General features: G+C 38.8%; 3 protein-coding genes and 1 pseudogene across 3 annotated transcripts; 3 read left to right on the top strand and 1 right to left on the bottom strand.

Annotated features, from left to right (window-relative positions):
- Positions 1-258: 258 nt before the first annotated feature.
- LOC18028054 (vicilin-like seed storage protein At2g28490) lies at positions 259-2,731 on the top strand. Its single transcript, XM_006409813.2, has 5 exons — positions 259-719; positions 800-981; positions 1,072-1,146; positions 1,370-1,771; positions 2,155-2,731. The coding sequence occupies exons 1-5, from the start codon at positions 281-283 to the stop codon at positions 2,566-2,568; spliced, it is 1,512 nt and encodes a 503-aa protein (XP_006409876.1). The 5' UTR covers positions 259-280; the 3' UTR covers positions 2,569-2,731.
- An 89-nt stretch (positions 2,732-2,820) lies between these two features.
- Positions 2,821-3,405, top strand: LOC18028053 (aspartic proteinase CDR1). The gene has a single exon (XM_006409812.1). The coding sequence runs from the start codon at positions 2,821-2,823 to the stop codon at positions 3,403-3,405; it is 585 nt and encodes a 194-aa protein (XP_006409875.1).
- A 3,663-nt stretch (positions 3,406-7,068) lies between these two features.
- Positions 7,069-8,277, top strand: LOC18028052 (aspartic proteinase CDR1). Its single transcript, XM_006409811.2, has one exon. It carries the CDS (start codon positions 7,072-7,074, stop codon positions 8,275-8,277), a length of 1,206 nt encoding a protein of 401 aa, XP_006409874.1. The 5' UTR covers positions 7,069-7,071.
- A 1,312-nt stretch (positions 8,278-9,589) lies between these two features.
- On the bottom strand, positions 9,590-11,060 carry LOC18028051 (annotated as a pseudogene).
- Between the last annotated feature and the right edge of the window lie 6,283 nt (positions 11,061-17,343).

The following is a 17,343-nucleotide window of genomic DNA, read 5'->3' as shown; positions in this document are numbered from 1 at the left end:
ATACCTATGATTTATTTGATCTCCCCTAATCTCAAATAATTAAATAGTTATCCACTAAGGAGGAATCTAAAACGAGATAATGAAATGAGAGGTGGTGGAAAGAAAACGTTGATGTATATCAAACTCTAATAAAAGAAACTGCGTGCATAGACACGAATGCTCCATATGTTTGCATGCTCCACACGTGTCATTTTCCATTCTCCTACTTAACACATACTCGCATGCACCTTTCTTACAAGTATTTTCTAAATCATCACAGAGAGAGAGATAGAGAGAAAAAATGGAGAAAAACAAGAGAATTCTTACGTTTTTGCTTCTGGTGGTGTTTTTTCTTGGAGTTGTGATGATGAGATCAAATGGGTATGATTATGAAGGGGAGGAAGAGTGGGGAGGAGGAGGAGGAGGAAGAGGAGGAGGAGGAAGAGGAGGAGGAGGAGGAGGAGGAGGAGGAGGAGGAGGAGGAAGAGGAGGAGGAGGAGAAGGAGGAGGAGGAGAAGGAGGAGGAGGAGGAGAAGAAAGAGAAAGAGGAAGAGGAGGGTTCATCATGAAAGAGTCGAGACGAGTATTCAAATCAGAAGGTGGAGAAATGAGAGTTGTGATTTCTCCAAAAGGAAGGATCATTGAGAAGCCAATGCACATAGGGTTTCTAACAATGGAACCTCAAACCCTCTTTGTCCCTCAATATCTTGACTCCAGCCTCCTCATCTTTATTCGTCAAGGTCCCTCTCTCTCTCCCTCATTTTCTCTCTCTCTCTCTCTCTCATATTTTCTTTCACTGCTAACATGTGTTTGCTTGCAGGTGAAGCAACGCTTGGAGTGATATGCAAAGACGATTTCGGAGAAAAAACATTGAAAGGAGGAGATATCTACTGGATCCCGGCTGGTTCTGTATTTTATTTACTCAACACAGGCCGAGGCCAACAACTTCATGTTATTGCCAGCATTGATCCAACTCAAAGCCTCGGACTCGAAACCTTCCAAGTACTTAACAATATAATTAGGGCTACTTAAAGTCACAATATTTAAAGAATTTTTCGTTTGGCTTACTTGTTGTTTGTTGCTGCTGTGTAGCCTTTCTATATAGGTGGAGGCCAGATGTCTGTACTCGCCGGCTTTGATCCCGACACTTTAACTTCAGCATTAAACGTTAGTACATTTCAACCTAATTGATTTTTAAGGTTTTGGTCGATTGTTAGTTTGCATTTGCGATTACATTTTGCAAAATATTTCTTGAGCACTGATAAATGGTTATTAGTTACAAATATGAACTTTGTTTTGCAATTGTTTTGATATGTGTAGAAATTGGTGTTTAAAATTCTTATATTGGTTATGTACCATTTTCAATCTCATATCGGTCTTATATTCATAGGTTTCTCGACCAGAGCTGCAAAAATTGATGATGAGTCAGTTCCGTGGTCCCATTGTGCACATCAGGGAACATGCTCCCACAATGTGGACTGAGTTCTTGGGGTTAAGAGGGGAAGAGAAACATAAGCATCTGAAGAAACTATTGGAGATGAAACAAGGAACCTCTCAAGACCAAGACTACATCCCATGGTGGTCTTGGAGGAACATAGTAAGATCGATCTTGGATCTATCCGAAGAAAAGAATCGCTGGTCGGGATCTTCCAAGTGTGAGGACTCGTACAACATTTATGATCGGAAAAGTGATTTCAAGAACGACTATGGATGGAGTAAAGCTCTTGATTATGATGATTACGAGCCTCTCAAACACTCTGGTGTTGGCGTTTATCTCGTAAATCTCACCGCGGTATAATTCATTATCTCTTGAATAATACTCCACTAAATTCGATTTATAATCTAATAATGTTAGCAACATCTAGCGAATTGTCTGTCTATGCGAATTAAAAGATTGGTTAAAATGTTGTTTGTCTAAGCTCTATAGAATTTGTTGGTTCCGGTCTTATATTGTTGCATAACTAGAACGGCTAAGAATTATTTGGTTTGGCTTAGATTAAAACCAATTCTAAAGTATAGATGTGATATCCACCCGGTCAAGAGATTGGTTTGGTTTAAACAAAACAAAATTAAAGTATAGATTTGCTATCTACTACTCAGTCAATGGTTTGGTTTAGCCATAACCAATTATTAATTAACCGTGATTAAGTGATCTAATATCAAACATTATTTCAGGGATCAATGATGGCTCCTCATATGAACCCAACAGCGACAGAATACGGCATCGTTTTGGCCGGTTCCGGAGAGATTCAGGTGGTTTTTCCGAATGGAACTTCTGCTATGAACACGAGAGTCTCTGTAGGCGATGTGTTCTGGATTCCTCGCTACTTCGCCTTCTGCCAGATCGCGTCTCGGATCGCACCGTTTGAGTTTGTCGGATTCACCACATCGGCTCACAAGAACCGGCCTCAGTTTCTTGTTGGTTCGAACTCGCTACTTAGGAGTCTCAATCTGACGTCACTGGCCATGGCTTTTGGAGTCGACGAAGAGACGATGAGGCGGTTCATTGAGAGCCAGAGAGAAGCTGTTATTCTGCCCACTGCAGCTGCGGCTCCTCCCAAGGGTGAAACTGTGCGTTTTGGGCTTTGATCACCTTTTGATTTGAGTGAGAAATGTTTTCTTTTGAATGCTGTGTTTGTACGTAGATAAGCATGAGTAATGTTATGGTTGTAAAAATGAAAAAAAAAACATGAGTGTATGTTATGTATGTTTTTGTTTCTTTGAAACGGCATAATAAAACTAATTAAAGCTATCGTCATCATTATACTAATTGAAAACTATAAATTCGGAGACAAAAAACATTTGATTTCGCTATAACAAAGTGATCTAATGAAAATACAAATGGGAACTCCTCCTGTGGAGATCGAAGCTGTCTTAGACACAGGAAGTGAACTCATATGGACACAATGTTTGCCTTGTCTTAACTGCTACAACCAACCCGATCCACTATTCGACCCTTCAAAATCCTCAACCTACAAAGAGAAAAGATGTGAATATGGCCCTGACCAAACTTGTCCTTATGATATGAACTACGCAGACGGAAGCTATTCCAAAGGAACACTAGCGACCGAGACGGTCACGATCCAATCCACTTCAGGCCAACCCTTTGTCATGCCTAATACCACCATTGGATGTGCTCACAACAGTTCATGGTTAAGCTTAACCGGTTCAGGCATTGTTGGTCTAAGTTGGGGACTTTTATCACTCGTCTCTCAAATGGGAGAAAACTTCCTAGGTCTTGTCTCTTACTGCTTTTCCGGTAAAGGAACTAGTAAGATCAACTTTGGAAACAATGCTATCGTGGCAGGAGATGGTGTTGTAGCAGCCAATATGTTTATGAAGCCGGAGAAACATGGTTTCTGTTACCTAAACCTAGATGCGATCAGCGTTGGACAACATGCATCTAAAAGTGTAATATACGTATAATCAACATGCATCTAAAATGATATTATAAAGACCAGTTCTTAGACAAGGTCGAAAGAATCAAGATTGCGATTATAAACTAAACCGCAACGTTGCGAGAATTAACCGGAATTCAAATCAAAGGTGTTAAAAAACACAATGCTGCTCCAATCTCAAGTTTTCTAGAGCTATGCCAACTTGGTCTTTCTAATTCTTCTAATCACAATATTAGTCCAATCTCAATATTTTCAAATGCTTCTTATTTATAACCAATGTTTGGGGGAGAGAAATTTGAAAGACACCAAAAAAAGCTAGATGTTAGTTAGCTAATTGATTTGCTCAAAAATTAATAATATTTCAATACATTTATTAGTTCAAATCGTTTAAATGATCAGTCAAAGTTTCAATTCAAAAATTGTGCAGTTGTATTTTATATCAAATAAGATAATTTTATTTTGTTGCCGATAGCCTTTTAATTCTTATAAACAATGTATTTTTTTTTAACATAACATGTTTCATACATTCACTTAAACATCCATCTAATAACATAATAAAACTTTTATTGAGAAATTTTTTTCAAAAATCCAAAAAAAGAAAAAATGTGTTCAGAGACTTTTCTCGAAGTGATTCTGACAGTTCTTCTGCCTCCTGTTCAAAGATATCCTGGAAAGCCCATTGTTCACGGAAAATTTCAAAATCTTGCAGCCCGCAGTCAAAACAATTCAATGAGAAATCTCCACTTGACCTTTGTCTACTCTGATGCTTCTTGGGTCCTTTGTATGTGATCATCTGGGTTGATGACAACTTCACTCCTCTATTAGTAAGCTTCTGATCTCTTGAAAAATCAAATCACTTTCATGAAGAAGACCACATCGAGAATCCAAGTGAATTATGTTAAGTATTTGTGCCCCTTTACCATCGACTTCGTCTAGTATGCACACACAATCACCAAACTATAGTGTTCCCTAAAACAAAATACATACACAGAGGCGGACCCACGTTGAACTATAATGAGTCATATGACACAGGTTAAATTTATAAATTGTTAATTTTGTTAAGAGAAATTAAAGATTCTGTGGCTCATTTGGTATATAAAACATCTGTTTGACACCCCTTTCCTAAGATCAAAGCTTGAGACAACAATTTTTTTTTTTTTTGCACCCCTCAAATTTTAATCCTAGGTCCGCCACTGTACATACAATGAAATTCTCCACAAAAATGCTTAAGTAAAACACTATTAAACACTTACCTAAGACATATTGGTCTGAGACGATATGATTGATCAAAGAGATCAACATCATTCCACCACTTTCTAAGTTTGTGAAAATCCCCAAACCCCTAAGAAAAGACAAAGACAATTTGTTGTTGTTGTTGAAAGAAGGGTATAGACATTAAGTTAGAAAGTCACAATTGCACAAATAATCCTTTCTATACTACTTTCAATATTAATCATTTTTGTATTATCTAAAATGGAAATTCTATAACAAATTATAACAAAGAGATATTTAAACAGGTCATCAAACAAAGTTCCATATTTTAGGGTTCCATAGTTCTTAAATTCATATTCTATACTTTTCTCCCAAGCAACCATCAATCATCAATCAATGGCAAATCCTAACATTCATTTACCACATCCTAGCAATCAGATCTAAGCTTTGGATTAAGAAAAGATTAACTACAAATTAAAACATGTATTTGAAAGAGAGGGTGAGAGCAATAAGTCCTCACTTTTGCCTTTCTGAAAGTAAATACATATTTTTTCTCTTCTTTGGCCAAATTCGACACCCGACAGAAAATGGCCATACTCCTGGCATCAATCTCTGATCTGAACAAATTTGTTCATTTCGGAAAGCTGAGACTTGGGGCTTCATATTGATATGTAGATTTTCACGTGGCTTTTCATGACTCACCGGAAAAACGTCACGCAAGGAAGCAGTAGATAGGGAAAAAGAAGGTGAGGAGGAAGAGAGGAAAAAGAGAGAGGCTAGGACTTTGTCTTTGCTAGGAAAAACCAGAAAGAGATTAGAAAAAGAGTATTTATAGTTAGGGTTTTATTTAATTGGGCTGATGAGTTTTGGAATGAAAACAAATATAAAAGTCTAATAAGAAATAACCAAAAATTAAAATAGACCAGAATTAAAAATCAGAAATAAACCGATATTTGAGGAACCGAAGATCGGGTTGTTACATTATTTATCCATTTCAGAGAACTTAGTTTTGAATCTGGATACATCTATTCTAAGCTCTAAAGGATTGCTCTTTGTTTGTGTTGTGGCTTACCACTACTTCTCTGCAACATCTTAATTAGCCAATAGTCCAATGCAATTTAGTCATATTTGTGAAGTATAATATCACTATTCATTTTTATTTTTTTCGATTTTAATGATTAGGCAAGCAGTTGCTAATGGATATCAGTAGTTCATTGAGTTGTGTCTCTGCAAATTTGTGTCTTCTTTAAATTTGAAGTTTGAAGTACTTCTACGACCAGACGATTAAAATTGTCCTAACTTAATTTGAAGTGGTTATTTGTGTACATGACTTTGGATACATTTAGCTTAAATGTTTTCTAGCAGGCTTTATTAAAACATTCGATTCTTGAGACGATTTGCATTGAATTAGAAAGGTTTCACACTCTTGATGTCAATTGCTTTTGTTTGTGGGTTTCAAAGAGCTTCATCTTTTCTTAGTTCTTCATATCGACTTCTCATTTCTTCCAGGTTTGTATATCTGAGACCATTGCGTGGTTAGTATGTTATATCCGAAATGTAATTATATGATACAAGAACCGGCCTCGGTTTCTTGTTGGTTCCAACTCGCTGCTTCGGAGTCTCAAGCAACGATGAAGGAGTTCATTGAAGCAGAGAGGGAGAGGGAGAGGGAGAGGGAGAGGGAGAGGGAGAGGGAGAGACTGTTATTCTGCCCATTGCAGCTCGGCTCCTCCCGTTAAGTGCGTTTTGGCTTCGACTGCCTTTTGATTTGACTGAGAAATGTTTTCTATTGAATGTGTGTATGCTATGTTGTAAAAAAAAAACATGAGTATGATATGTATGCTTTTGTTTCTTTAAAACGGCATAGTAATGGTTAAAAAAAATTAAAGCTATCACTATCAATGTACTTTAAGAAGTTGAAAATTATAAATTCGGAGAAGATTTACATTTCGCTATAACAAGGTTACCTAATTTTCCATTTTCACAAGATAAACAAAAAAAAAAAGAAAACTCGACAACAAAAATAAGAATTATATAGTGTTGTCAAAAAAAAAAAATTAAAAAAAAATAAGAATTACATAGTAACAAAATGTAAATTTTCAAAGTTACCAGACCGCAATGGAAGTTATACAAAGACCGTAATGGATCCCTTATGGAAATACCAAAAAGTGGACGAAGTTGAAAAATCAAGAAAATTAGCAATTGCGACAAAAACCGTAACAAAGTGATGTAATTTCCAATTTACGCAAACACTACAAGACCGTAATGGAAATATAACAATATATTGGACGAAGACAAAAGTAGTAACGCAATGTAAAATCTCCCAAGTAACAAGACCGTAATGGAAATATAACAGTATTGGACGAAGTTGACAAATCAGGACCATTAACAATTACTATAAGACGTCCAAAATGATATATACGTGCATGAATGAAGACGTATAGCATTGTGTCTCAATACCAAAAGTTCCTTTTCGATCACCATGTCTCTTGTAGCCACAATGACCATGGCTCTCTTTATTCAACTCATTACATCTCTTCTCTTAATCACCACCACTGCCACATCATCACCTCGTGGCTTCACCATCGACTTGATCCAACGTCGCTCTAAGTCCTTTTCTTCTCGACACTCTAACACTAACGAGCTCGATGGAGGATCTCCTTACGCTGATACAGTCTTTGACACCAACGCGTATCTTATCAAACTACAAATGGGAACTCCTCCTGTGGAGATCGAAGCTGTCTTAGAAACGGGAAGTGAACTCATATGGACACAATGTATGCCTTGTCTTAACTGCTACAACCAACAAGGTCCCATATTTGACCCTTCCAAATCCTCAACATACAAAGAGAAAAGATGCGGGAAACACGGACACGCTTGTCCTTACGAGATGAACTATGGAGGCGGAGGCTATTCCCAAGGAAACTACGCGAAAGAGACGGTCACGTTGCTTTCCACTTCAGGCCAACCCTTTGTGATGAATGAAACCACCATTGGATGTGCTCATAACAGCTCAGGGTTTCACACAACCGCTTCGGGGATTGTTGGTCTAGACTGGGGACCTTCATCGCTCATCTCTCAGATGGGTGAAAACTTTCTAGGTCTTTTCTCTTATTGCTTTTCCGGTAAAGGAACTAGCAAGATCAACTTTGGAGGTAATGCTATTGTGGCAGGAGATGGAACTGTAGCAACCAATATGTTTAGTAACAAGGAGCAACCTCAATACTATTACCTAAACCTAGACGCAATCAGCGTTGGAGAGAACAGAGTTGAGACGTTGGGGACAAGTTTTCACTCCTTGGAAGGGAACATAGTCATTGACTCTGGAACCACGTACACGTACTTGCCAAATACCTACTGCAACCTAGTGAAGGATTCTGTTGATAAAGCCCTCTTGAACGTGGAACGAGCACCTTTCTCGGGTGGGATGCTTTGCTACAAGACCGACGACATTGAAGTTTTTCCGGTGATGACGATGCATTTCTCCGGAGGTGCTGATCTTAAGATGGATAAGTACAACATGTTTATGGGTAATGGAGGTGTTTATTGTCTGGCGATTGTGTGTAATGATCCGACACAACAAGCAATATTTGGGAACAGAGCACAGAACAATTGGTTGGTTGGTTATGATACTTCTTCACAGCTTGTTTCTTTCAAGTCCACCGATTGTTCTGCTTTGTGGAGCTAACCAAGAGAAGACTTAACCAAAACCAAGAAGAGAGTCTCTTAGTTATTGATGCAGAGCATCTCTATTCTCTACTTATCTTTTATTAACGTATGATCTTTTCTTTATTTTTTGGGTTTTAAGCTATTTTTTGGGTTTTAAGTTTCACTTAGAATATTTCCTTTTTTAAAAAAAAAAAAAAGTTTTAGCTTTCTATTGTTAATCACACCAAATACACTACAATAACCATAACACAATTCAAATGAATCCCATTTGAAAAACAATAGCCTTAGTTGTACAATCACAATAACCAGTAGTATTTAGTAGTACAAACACAATAACCATTAGTACTCAGTTGTACTTAGTTTTACAACCACAAATACCAGTAGTATTTAGTTTTACAACCACAAATACCAGTAGTACGCTCACTCGCCACCACCAACACCACTTGGGCCACCTACTTCACGACCGCCACCACTTGGGTTCTCAAGCTCAACAATAGCTACTTCAGCACCAGTAGTACGCTCAGCAATAGCTACTTCACCACCAGTAGTACGCTCACCCGCCTTCTTCTTTGGTTGAGGTTTTCCTGTTGATGGAACCCTTCTTACTTGACGTCTTCCCCTTTTGTTCTTCTTCTTCGGAGGTAACATACTTTTTGCTTCTACATCTGCGGGAATATTCCACTCAGACTTCTCTTCAAGCTGAGAGAAATCATAAACAAGAGCTGGTGGGCCACGGACGTTGGGGCTAGCAGATTCGTTCCACCCACGCTCAATGGCAAGTGACACCACAGAAGATAGCTATGGCTTCCGGTAAACAGATCAAGGAACATCGATCTCAACGGAACAAAGTTCTTTATCCCAAGCTGTCTGTGAAGCAAACGCATTGCAGTGTCAAAGCTACCCGCTGCAGCCTGCTCAGCAGGAAGAGATGACTTCTGGCTCCAGATTTGATTCACAGGCATGCCCAGAGTTGGCATCACGAAAACTGATGAGCGTATATTTGCAGAGCTCTTGGGTGTGTCGAGCTCCGGTGGTAACTCTAAGTCCTCAAAGATTATATAAGCTGAAGGCAAGATAGGAAACAGACGAGGAACTTACATAGTAGCATACATACAAACTGATCACAGCTAAAACTATGATATAGATTCTGTCACCAAGTATAAACAAAAACTATAGCTCCAACTTCAAAGGTTCAATGCAAAATCACATTAAAAAAAAAAAAAAAACTCCTACGAGACAGAAGAAAACCCTACAAGACAAAGGCAGAACCAAAATGCACTTGGCTGATGTGTCGTTGGAAGAGCCAAACAAGATCACACAGAGTATTCTGAAACGCAATGCGTTGGATATATAATATAACAGGATGCACAAAGCAAAAGAAACAAAGGCCATGTTGTCTGGGATACAAAATAATAAATCAAAGATGAAAAAATAAACAATCTTATAAACTTTAAACGACAATAGATTAGGCTATTTTATGGTTGGCTCGTGGAGCAGCTTGCTTGATTTGCACTGAGCTCGGAACATAAGAGCACCCAAGTGGCCAACAAGTTATTTTCTAGATTCGCCAAGATCCACTGTCTTGAAGTAGCCGTTATTTCCAATGATGTAAGCTATGTTGCGAGTGGAGGTACGAAAATCAGATGTACCTCCACCATCTCCTTCTTTATCAAGAACCAGCGCCACCTTCTTCTTTTCATCAACGAAGAAACTTCCAGCGGAGAATAAGAAGGGAAAACCGGTCAAAGGTTTCATATCAACCCTTAGCAACACCTTGTTCCGCGACACAACATTGGGCTCTATCCTGCTGCTAATCCATATCTTCAAGGGATATGAACAACTTCTTTTCTGCCATAACACTGCAATCTGTTTTCCCCTAACACTTGATAGAGCCACAGTATCTAGACGGAAAGGCTGAAAAGGCAGAGGCAGGCGCTGTCCAAATTTCTCCGTTGTGAAATCAAAACAGAGTACGAAAAAAGGGCCATGGGTTCCATGTTTCTTATCTTGGGCAATCCAGTAAGTGTTGCCACCGAGAGACAAGCCATGTCAGAAAAATCCTATATCCCAGTCCAGATTGACATGAAGAACCTTCCATGAATTAGACCTAAAACTGTATATTTCAAACTCACAAATACTCGGGTCGTGCTCATCCACAAATCTCAAGACTTTGTGGCTACGAAGCGATTACTGATAATTCCTCTCGTATCCAAGAGCATACCTGTCCAACAAGTGGAAAGAAGTTCTGGGTTCGATCACCTTGTTTGCGCAGAATAAGGGTTCCAAACAACAAGCCTAGATCTGTCTTTGGTCTGGCATAACAATAAACCATTGCAGTGAAAGATTTTATACATGTCAACACGATCTTCATCGTCTAGGCTAATGAGTTTACCTATAAGATCTATAGATGGATTAAGGAGATTGACGCTGAATAAAGAAAGCCTACAATCGAGAATCACTGCCACTTGAAACTCCTTCCTCTGCTTTTTCTTTGCTTCACGGATGTAAAGCATTGTACAGGTGCGACTTTTGGATAAAGTGTTCCACTTTTTGCAGGTCGATCGCACTCCTCTCAGAGATGTCACCGGAAGCCTAGAGAGCACCTCCTCTGCCATCTCCTTTGGAAGATCGGAGAGCATCGTCGTTATTTGTTTCACGAATACAAATCGAATCTATGATAGAAATACTTTAGGATAACCTCTTCCTCTTTCTATCTATCGATATTAATCGAATCTATGATAGAAATATAACTCTCAGATTTCTGTGGACATGAACACATGTCAGACACTTTAGATGTCTTTCCCTACCGATGAACGCGCGGCTGAAAAGCCATAAGAAACCAAAAAGTTGGCTGATAAACCATATCTTTAAAAATTAACTTCTTTATGAATTAATTTTATTAACAAAAACCAGGTAAATTATACCCTTCTCCCTATATGTTTCTTTTATTACAAAAATACCAAGGTAAAATCCACCCGATTTATGTTCGACTCGAATACCCAGAAAAAATGGAATTTCTGTAAAAAAAAAAACTTTATCAATTTGAAATCAGAAATAAAAAATTGAAATTATTAAACCGAAAATTAGGTAAACAAAACCGAACCGAATGGATTTAATTTCCAAAACCAAACACATTCGATAAACTTACCAAAAATCAAATACGATCTCCTCTTTCTCTCTTCATCTTCCCCGAACGGCTATCTCCACTTCCTTCTTTCTTTCGAAAATTCTGCAATTTCCCCTTTAAATTGAAACGACACTTGATTTTGTAACTGCTTCTTCTTCAGCTTCCCTTTCTTCAATTCCCGTACTATATATTACATAATTTAGCCTTCTAACTTCATCAAGACAAACCCTAAATCCAGCCTAACTAGATAGCTAAAATTCGACTTAAGGGCGTGGTATATGATTCGAATGAATCTGTACCCAAGCGCAGCGAAGAAGCAGATATGAAAGATAAAGAACCCGGAATAACACCAAACTCTGTGGCGAATGATGAAGAAACAACCCATGAAGAAATTCGGGGTGAAGAAGAACCATTGAAGGAAGCAGAACCAGCCGGTACGGACAACTGGGACAACTAGGACAACTATTTGCACAAAATTACGTTTGGCATTTGGACAACTGGGACAACTGGGATAACTGGGACAACTAAATCTCATATGATTGTGTTTCTTGTTTTTATCTCAGGATGCCGATGATGGTAGTCAACTGATGGTGTCTGAGAAGCTTTACTTCGGTCCAACCGAGTACAGCCAGGGTTTTTCACATGTTCAAGGAGCCCAACCACATGAAGCCAAGAAGTAAAATGTCTTGTTTATGTTTAAGATTATGTGTTTTTCTTTGTGGTACAATCTTATGTTTTCTGTTTAGGGTTTAGGACAACTGGTACAATTTCCTTGTTTTATTTAGGACAACTCGTACAACTTCCTTGTTTTATTTAGGACAACTCGTATAACTTAATGCGATATATTAGGACAACTGGTACAACTGCGTTGTTTTATTTAAGAGAAATAGTTCAAAATAAATCAAAGGAGAGTAGCAACATAACAAGGGGAAAAAAGGTCAATAAGAAACTGAAAAGCTCATCTTCTTCATCCTTAACGCTTTTTTATAGCTTCTTCAATGGATGCCACCTTTGACTCTAACTGATTTAACTTGGAGAAAACGGTGTCAAACAAAGCCCGCATGGCTTCTTGAGTATCATTCAACATTTCAATTTCTTCGAGTATTGCGAGATCCCACCATTTCTTGAAGCCACAACTGGGAACCTGAAATCCCGAAACTCAGAAATTCAGATGAGACTCAAATTATAAATCAAAATTGAAAACCCAATTGACTTACTTCTGGGAAATTTTTTGGGCCACAACAGCCGTAGAAGCAACCGTAATATTTCCGGCCCCTGTCAAGCCCGGAGTTGTCAGTTAAACACCCAATTGGAGCTAAGCCGCAATAACAAACCTTTGGAATTCCCTTTTGTACAGGGCATGGCAGAATGGTCTTGACTCCATTGACTTCGGATCCCCATCTAGTGGTCATCCCGTAATCCTTCTTAGGCAAGACAGAAGAAGAGCCATCATTCTTCTTTTCAGCCAATTTCGCGAGGGCTATCTGATATTTATCCATTATGCGGTGGAAACCCTAAAAAACCTATTTGGGGGCAACAATTAGGAAAGAGAATAAGAGGAGAAGAACCCTTTGACCCTTTTCTATGAAAGAGAAAACGGTAAACGACAACCAAAAAAGACAAATACAGAGGAAAATAACTTATAATATTATCCTCAGCCGCCATTCTCACACGTGCATTTTCTGTTGACATCATAGTTGTACCTAGTTGTCCGGTTGTCCCAAAATTGTCATAGTTGTCCTTTGGACGATTTTTAAGTTTTTTCAGTTGTCCTTTAAGAAGAACATTCTTTTTTTAGTTGTCCCCTTAACCCTTGAACATTTTATACTTGCCCCAAGGGTTTCGCGCCCATACTTTTGTATTTCCCATATTTTTACGTTTAACCTCTTATAAGATGGAAACCATTGTCAAAGAATGCCTTATACCATAAGGGTTATTTCATTAGAAACACAAATGGTATATCTTATTTTCAGAAAATAATGGGTTTATTTTAGTGTTTAGTGGTAGTCGTTGAGTATACAGTATTTAAGGGTTTAGGGCTGTATTTGTTTAATGTTTAGTAATTTAAAGAAATTAGTTTGTCCTGGTTATCATAGTTGTCCTAGTTGTCCTAGTTGTCCAAATGGTCATAGTTGTCGTAGTTGTTCTTGTTGTCCTAGTTTCTCACAGTTGTCCCAATTGTACCAATTGTCCACTTTATACTAGTGTGCCTTCTTTTGTCCTAGTTGCAAATAGTTGTCCTAGTTGTTCGTAGTTTGCCTGGGTTTGGACGTAAATTTTTAGGTTGCACCTAATTTTTAGGTTACAAATTACTCCAAAATACATAATATTGCAAGAAATCCAAGATAATGAAAATATTCCATTACTCTTGAATCTTATCTCTTTCCAAATCTTCCATTATCTCCACATGCAATACAGATCTAAGTCCCTCTTTATCCACAATTGTTAGATAGACATACACATCACAATCATCAACAATACATGACTCATTGAGTGGCTTAGCTACCAACGGAATGTAGCTTAACTTGAGCTTCTTCTTACTATCGTTTACCCCAATCTTCTTGCATATACCATCTACAACCATCGGATATGTTACCTCATCCAAAGAGGTTTTAAATGATATAGCATAGATGGAGCTTCTTGATATCCATTTAAACTCCTCTCTTTCCTTATAATAACATCCTCCATACTCAAAATGTATGTTTGTGTGGCCGCTCATCCTCTTCTGTTCACAAAACCAAAAAAACTAAGTCATTAACGAATAACAATATTTCCTATTTTCTCACAACTGTACCAATTGTACCAGTTGTCCCACTTATCTCAATCAGTTATCCCAATTGTACCAGTTGTCCCAATACATTCCGGGTCCCAATTGTCCCAATTGTCCCAGTTGTCCCATTCCTTTCAGTTAACCCAATTCAACTCAGTTATCCCATTTGTACCAGTTGTCCCAATACATTCCGGGTCCCAATTGTCCCAATTGTCCCAGTTGTCCCATTCCTTTCAGTTAACCCAATTCAACTCAGTTATCCTAATTGTACCAGTTGTCCAATTCTATTCAGTTAACCCTGTTGTACCAGTTGTCCCATTTCATTTAGTTACCCGAATTGTACAGGTTTTCCCATTACATTAAGTTACCCCAATTGTACCAGTTGTCCCTTTCCATTCAGTTAACTCAATTGTACCAGTTGTCCCTTTCCATTCAGTTAACCTAATTGTACCAGTTGTCCCATATCTCACTGATTCACTATACAAACCTACGATTCAGCTCGATTCAACGGCAACAAGTTCAATTTTAACACTCAGAAGACTAAATCGACATATATACGCCACTCTACTATCCAATGTGCAACCTAAAACGAACGGAATTGACAAATCGATTACTAAACCCTAATCCCCAAACTGTAGAAGAAGTTACCTTATTACCAAATGACGGCTCTACAACGAGATTTGGCGAACACCATGGGTTCAGAGAAGGCCGGCGCACCGCGCCGAGCGATAATAAACGAAGACGGATCGGAGATTCGATCGGACGATTTCTGGGAAAAGATTTTCGATTTCGGATTTCGGTTTAAGATGTTAACCCAGAAATTCAGAGAAACCAGATTCGGTTTTGGTATTAGAATTTTAGAATTTTCATTTCTCAAATTTTTTTTTGATTTTCGATATAAAAAAACAAACAAAAAATCAGCAATGCCATATCCCTTTTTCATTAAGGGTATTTTCGGAATATCATGTGCTTTATGGCACTCAGACTTATTTATGACAGGGTAGATCAATTTTTTTTCATTTATGGCTTCTCAGCCATTAAACCCCTACCGACCAAAGTAAACACAACGTGTTGGATTTTTTTCACAAAATTGGGCTTTCAACTTACGTAAAGCCTATTAATAATTTCGCCAGTTTTTTTTTTGTAACAAAATGGGGTTAATTTGCCTAATATACATATTGGATTCAATAACAAAGATTCCAAGTAAGGATAAAGAATCCTGAAACAAGGAAATCCAGTTTTCAATTATTTGAACAACTAGCTAAAATTAAGAAAAAAATGGATTCTGTTGTGAAAACTTAGAAACTTTATTAATCACTGGAATGTATATATGGAGTACATAGGGAATCTAGGTTAAGTACAATGCCCTGATGGGCCTAATGGGCCGGTATAAGAGTCCATATATGATATGTGTTATAACACTCCCCCTTGGACGAGTGAACCGGGCCAGCTACTCAATCGGGATCTCGATAATGCGCTGGGGAATGTTGCCTCATTAAAACTTTACCAGGAAAAACCCAGTGGGACAAAACCATGGTGAAGGAAAAAGAGTACAACACGCATTACTCCCCCTGATTGTAGCATCACTGCAGATCTCTAAGTCTATACATTCCTATCTGTTTGACGAGCTTCCGCTGTGTTGAAGTAGGCAATGATTTGGTGAAGAGGTCAGCTGAATTCTCACTGGATCGGACCTGCTGAACGCTGAGAGTGCCGTCCTTCTGCCAGTCTGAAGTTGAGAAGAACTTCGGTAGAATGTGCTTCGTCCGATCTCCTTTGATATATCCTTCCTTGAGCTGAGCTATGCATGCCGCGTTGTCTTCATACATCACCGTGGGCTGTGTGTCTTCGTCCATACCACAATCTCTGCGGATGTGCTGAGTCATGGAGCGCAGCCAGACGCATTCCCTACTAGCCTCATGAATGGCTAGGATTTCAGCATGGTTTGATGAAGTGGCAGTGAGTGTCTGCTTCATTGATCTCCAAGAGATGGCTGTTCCTCCATGCGTAAAAACGTAGCCAGTTTGAGACTTGGCAGTGTGCGGATCTGATAGATATCCTGCATCGGCGAAGCCGACTAACCCATCTTTATTTTTGTTAGTATAGAAGAGTCCTAAGTCTTGAGTACCTCGAAGGTATCTTAGGAGATGTTTTATACCGTTCCAGTGCCTCTGAGTTGGGGATGAACTATATCGAGCGAGGAGGTTCACGGCGAAACATATGTCTGGTCTAGTGTGACTAGCCAGGTACATTAACGCTCCTACAGCACTGAGGTATGGCTTTTCAGGACCAAGGATTTCTTCATCATCCTTTTTGGGACCAAGAGGGTCATCACTTAAGCTTCTAACTACCATTGGGCTGGTCAATGGGTGAGCTTGGTCCATATTAAATCGCTTGAGTACCTTTTCGATATAAGCCGATTGATGCACAAGGATTCCTCCTTTGATGTACTCAAGTTGTAATCCCAAACAGTACTTTGTTTTGCCTAGGTCTTTCATTTCGAATTCTGCTTTTAAGCAGTCGACTGTTTGGGAGATCTCACCAGATGTTCCGAGGATGTTTAGATCATCCACGTATACTGCTATGATTACAAATCCTTTGTTTGAGTACTTCTTGATGAAGATGCATGGACTGATGGGGTCATTTTTGTAGCCTTCTTTGATGAGGTAATCGCTGAGGCGGTTGTACCACATACGCCCACTTTGTTTCAGTCCATACAAGGATTTGTTCAGCCTGATGCAGTATTGATCTCGAGATGCATTTTTGTCTTTTAGTTCAATGCCATCTGGGAGTCTCATATATATTTCGTTGTCCAGGGGCCCATAGAGATATGCGGTTACAACATCCATTAACCGCAGATCAAGATTTTCTCTTATGGCCAGACTTATGAGGAATCGGAATGTTGTTGCATCCACCACTGGAGAATAAGTCTCCTCATAATCGATTTCGGGTCTCTGTGAGAATCCTTGTGCTACAAGCCGTGCTTTGTATCGAACGACTTCACCGAGTTCGTTCCTTTTGCGCACAAAGACCCATTTGTGGCCCACTGGCTTGATGTGTGATGGGGTCCGGATGATCGGACCGAACACGTTTCTGAGTTTGAGACTCTTTAACTCCACGTTTATGGCTTCTTTCCATTTTAGCCAATCTGTTCGATGTGTACACTGTGTTATTGATGTGGGTTCTAG

The sequence above is a fragment of the Eutrema salsugineum genome, unplaced genomic scaffold (assembly GCF_000478725.1).
Source record: "Eutrema salsugineum unplaced genomic scaffold, Eutsalg1_0 scaffold_10, whole genome shotgun sequence".
Classification (NCBI taxonomy): domain Eukaryota; kingdom Viridiplantae; phylum Streptophyta; class Magnoliopsida; order Brassicales; family Brassicaceae; genus Eutrema; species Eutrema salsugineum.
This window is presented reverse-complemented; position numbering and strand designations above follow the sequence as displayed.

Bases quoted from the DNA above. Each gene is read 5' to 3' on its own strand.
- LOC18028053 (XM_006409812.1), top strand. From the start codon at position 2,821: ATGGGAACTCCTCCTGTGGAGATCGAAGCTGTCTTAGACACAGGAAGT.
- LOC18028052 (XM_006409811.2), top strand. From the start codon at position 7,072: ATGTCTCTTGTAGCCACAATGACCATGGCTCTCTTTATTCAACTCATT.
- LOC18028054 (XM_006409813.2), top strand. From the start codon at position 281: ATGGAGAAAAACAAGAGAATTCTTACGTTTTTGCTTCTGGTGGTGTTT. The intron at 982-1,071 runs GTACTTAACAAT...GCTGCTGTGTAG, and splicing joins TCGGACTCGAAACCTTCCAA to CCTTTCTATATAGGTGGAGG. The intron at 1,772-2,154 runs GTATAATTCATT...ACATTATTTCAG, and splicing joins ATCTCGTAAATCTCACCGCG to GGATCAATGATGGCTCCTCA.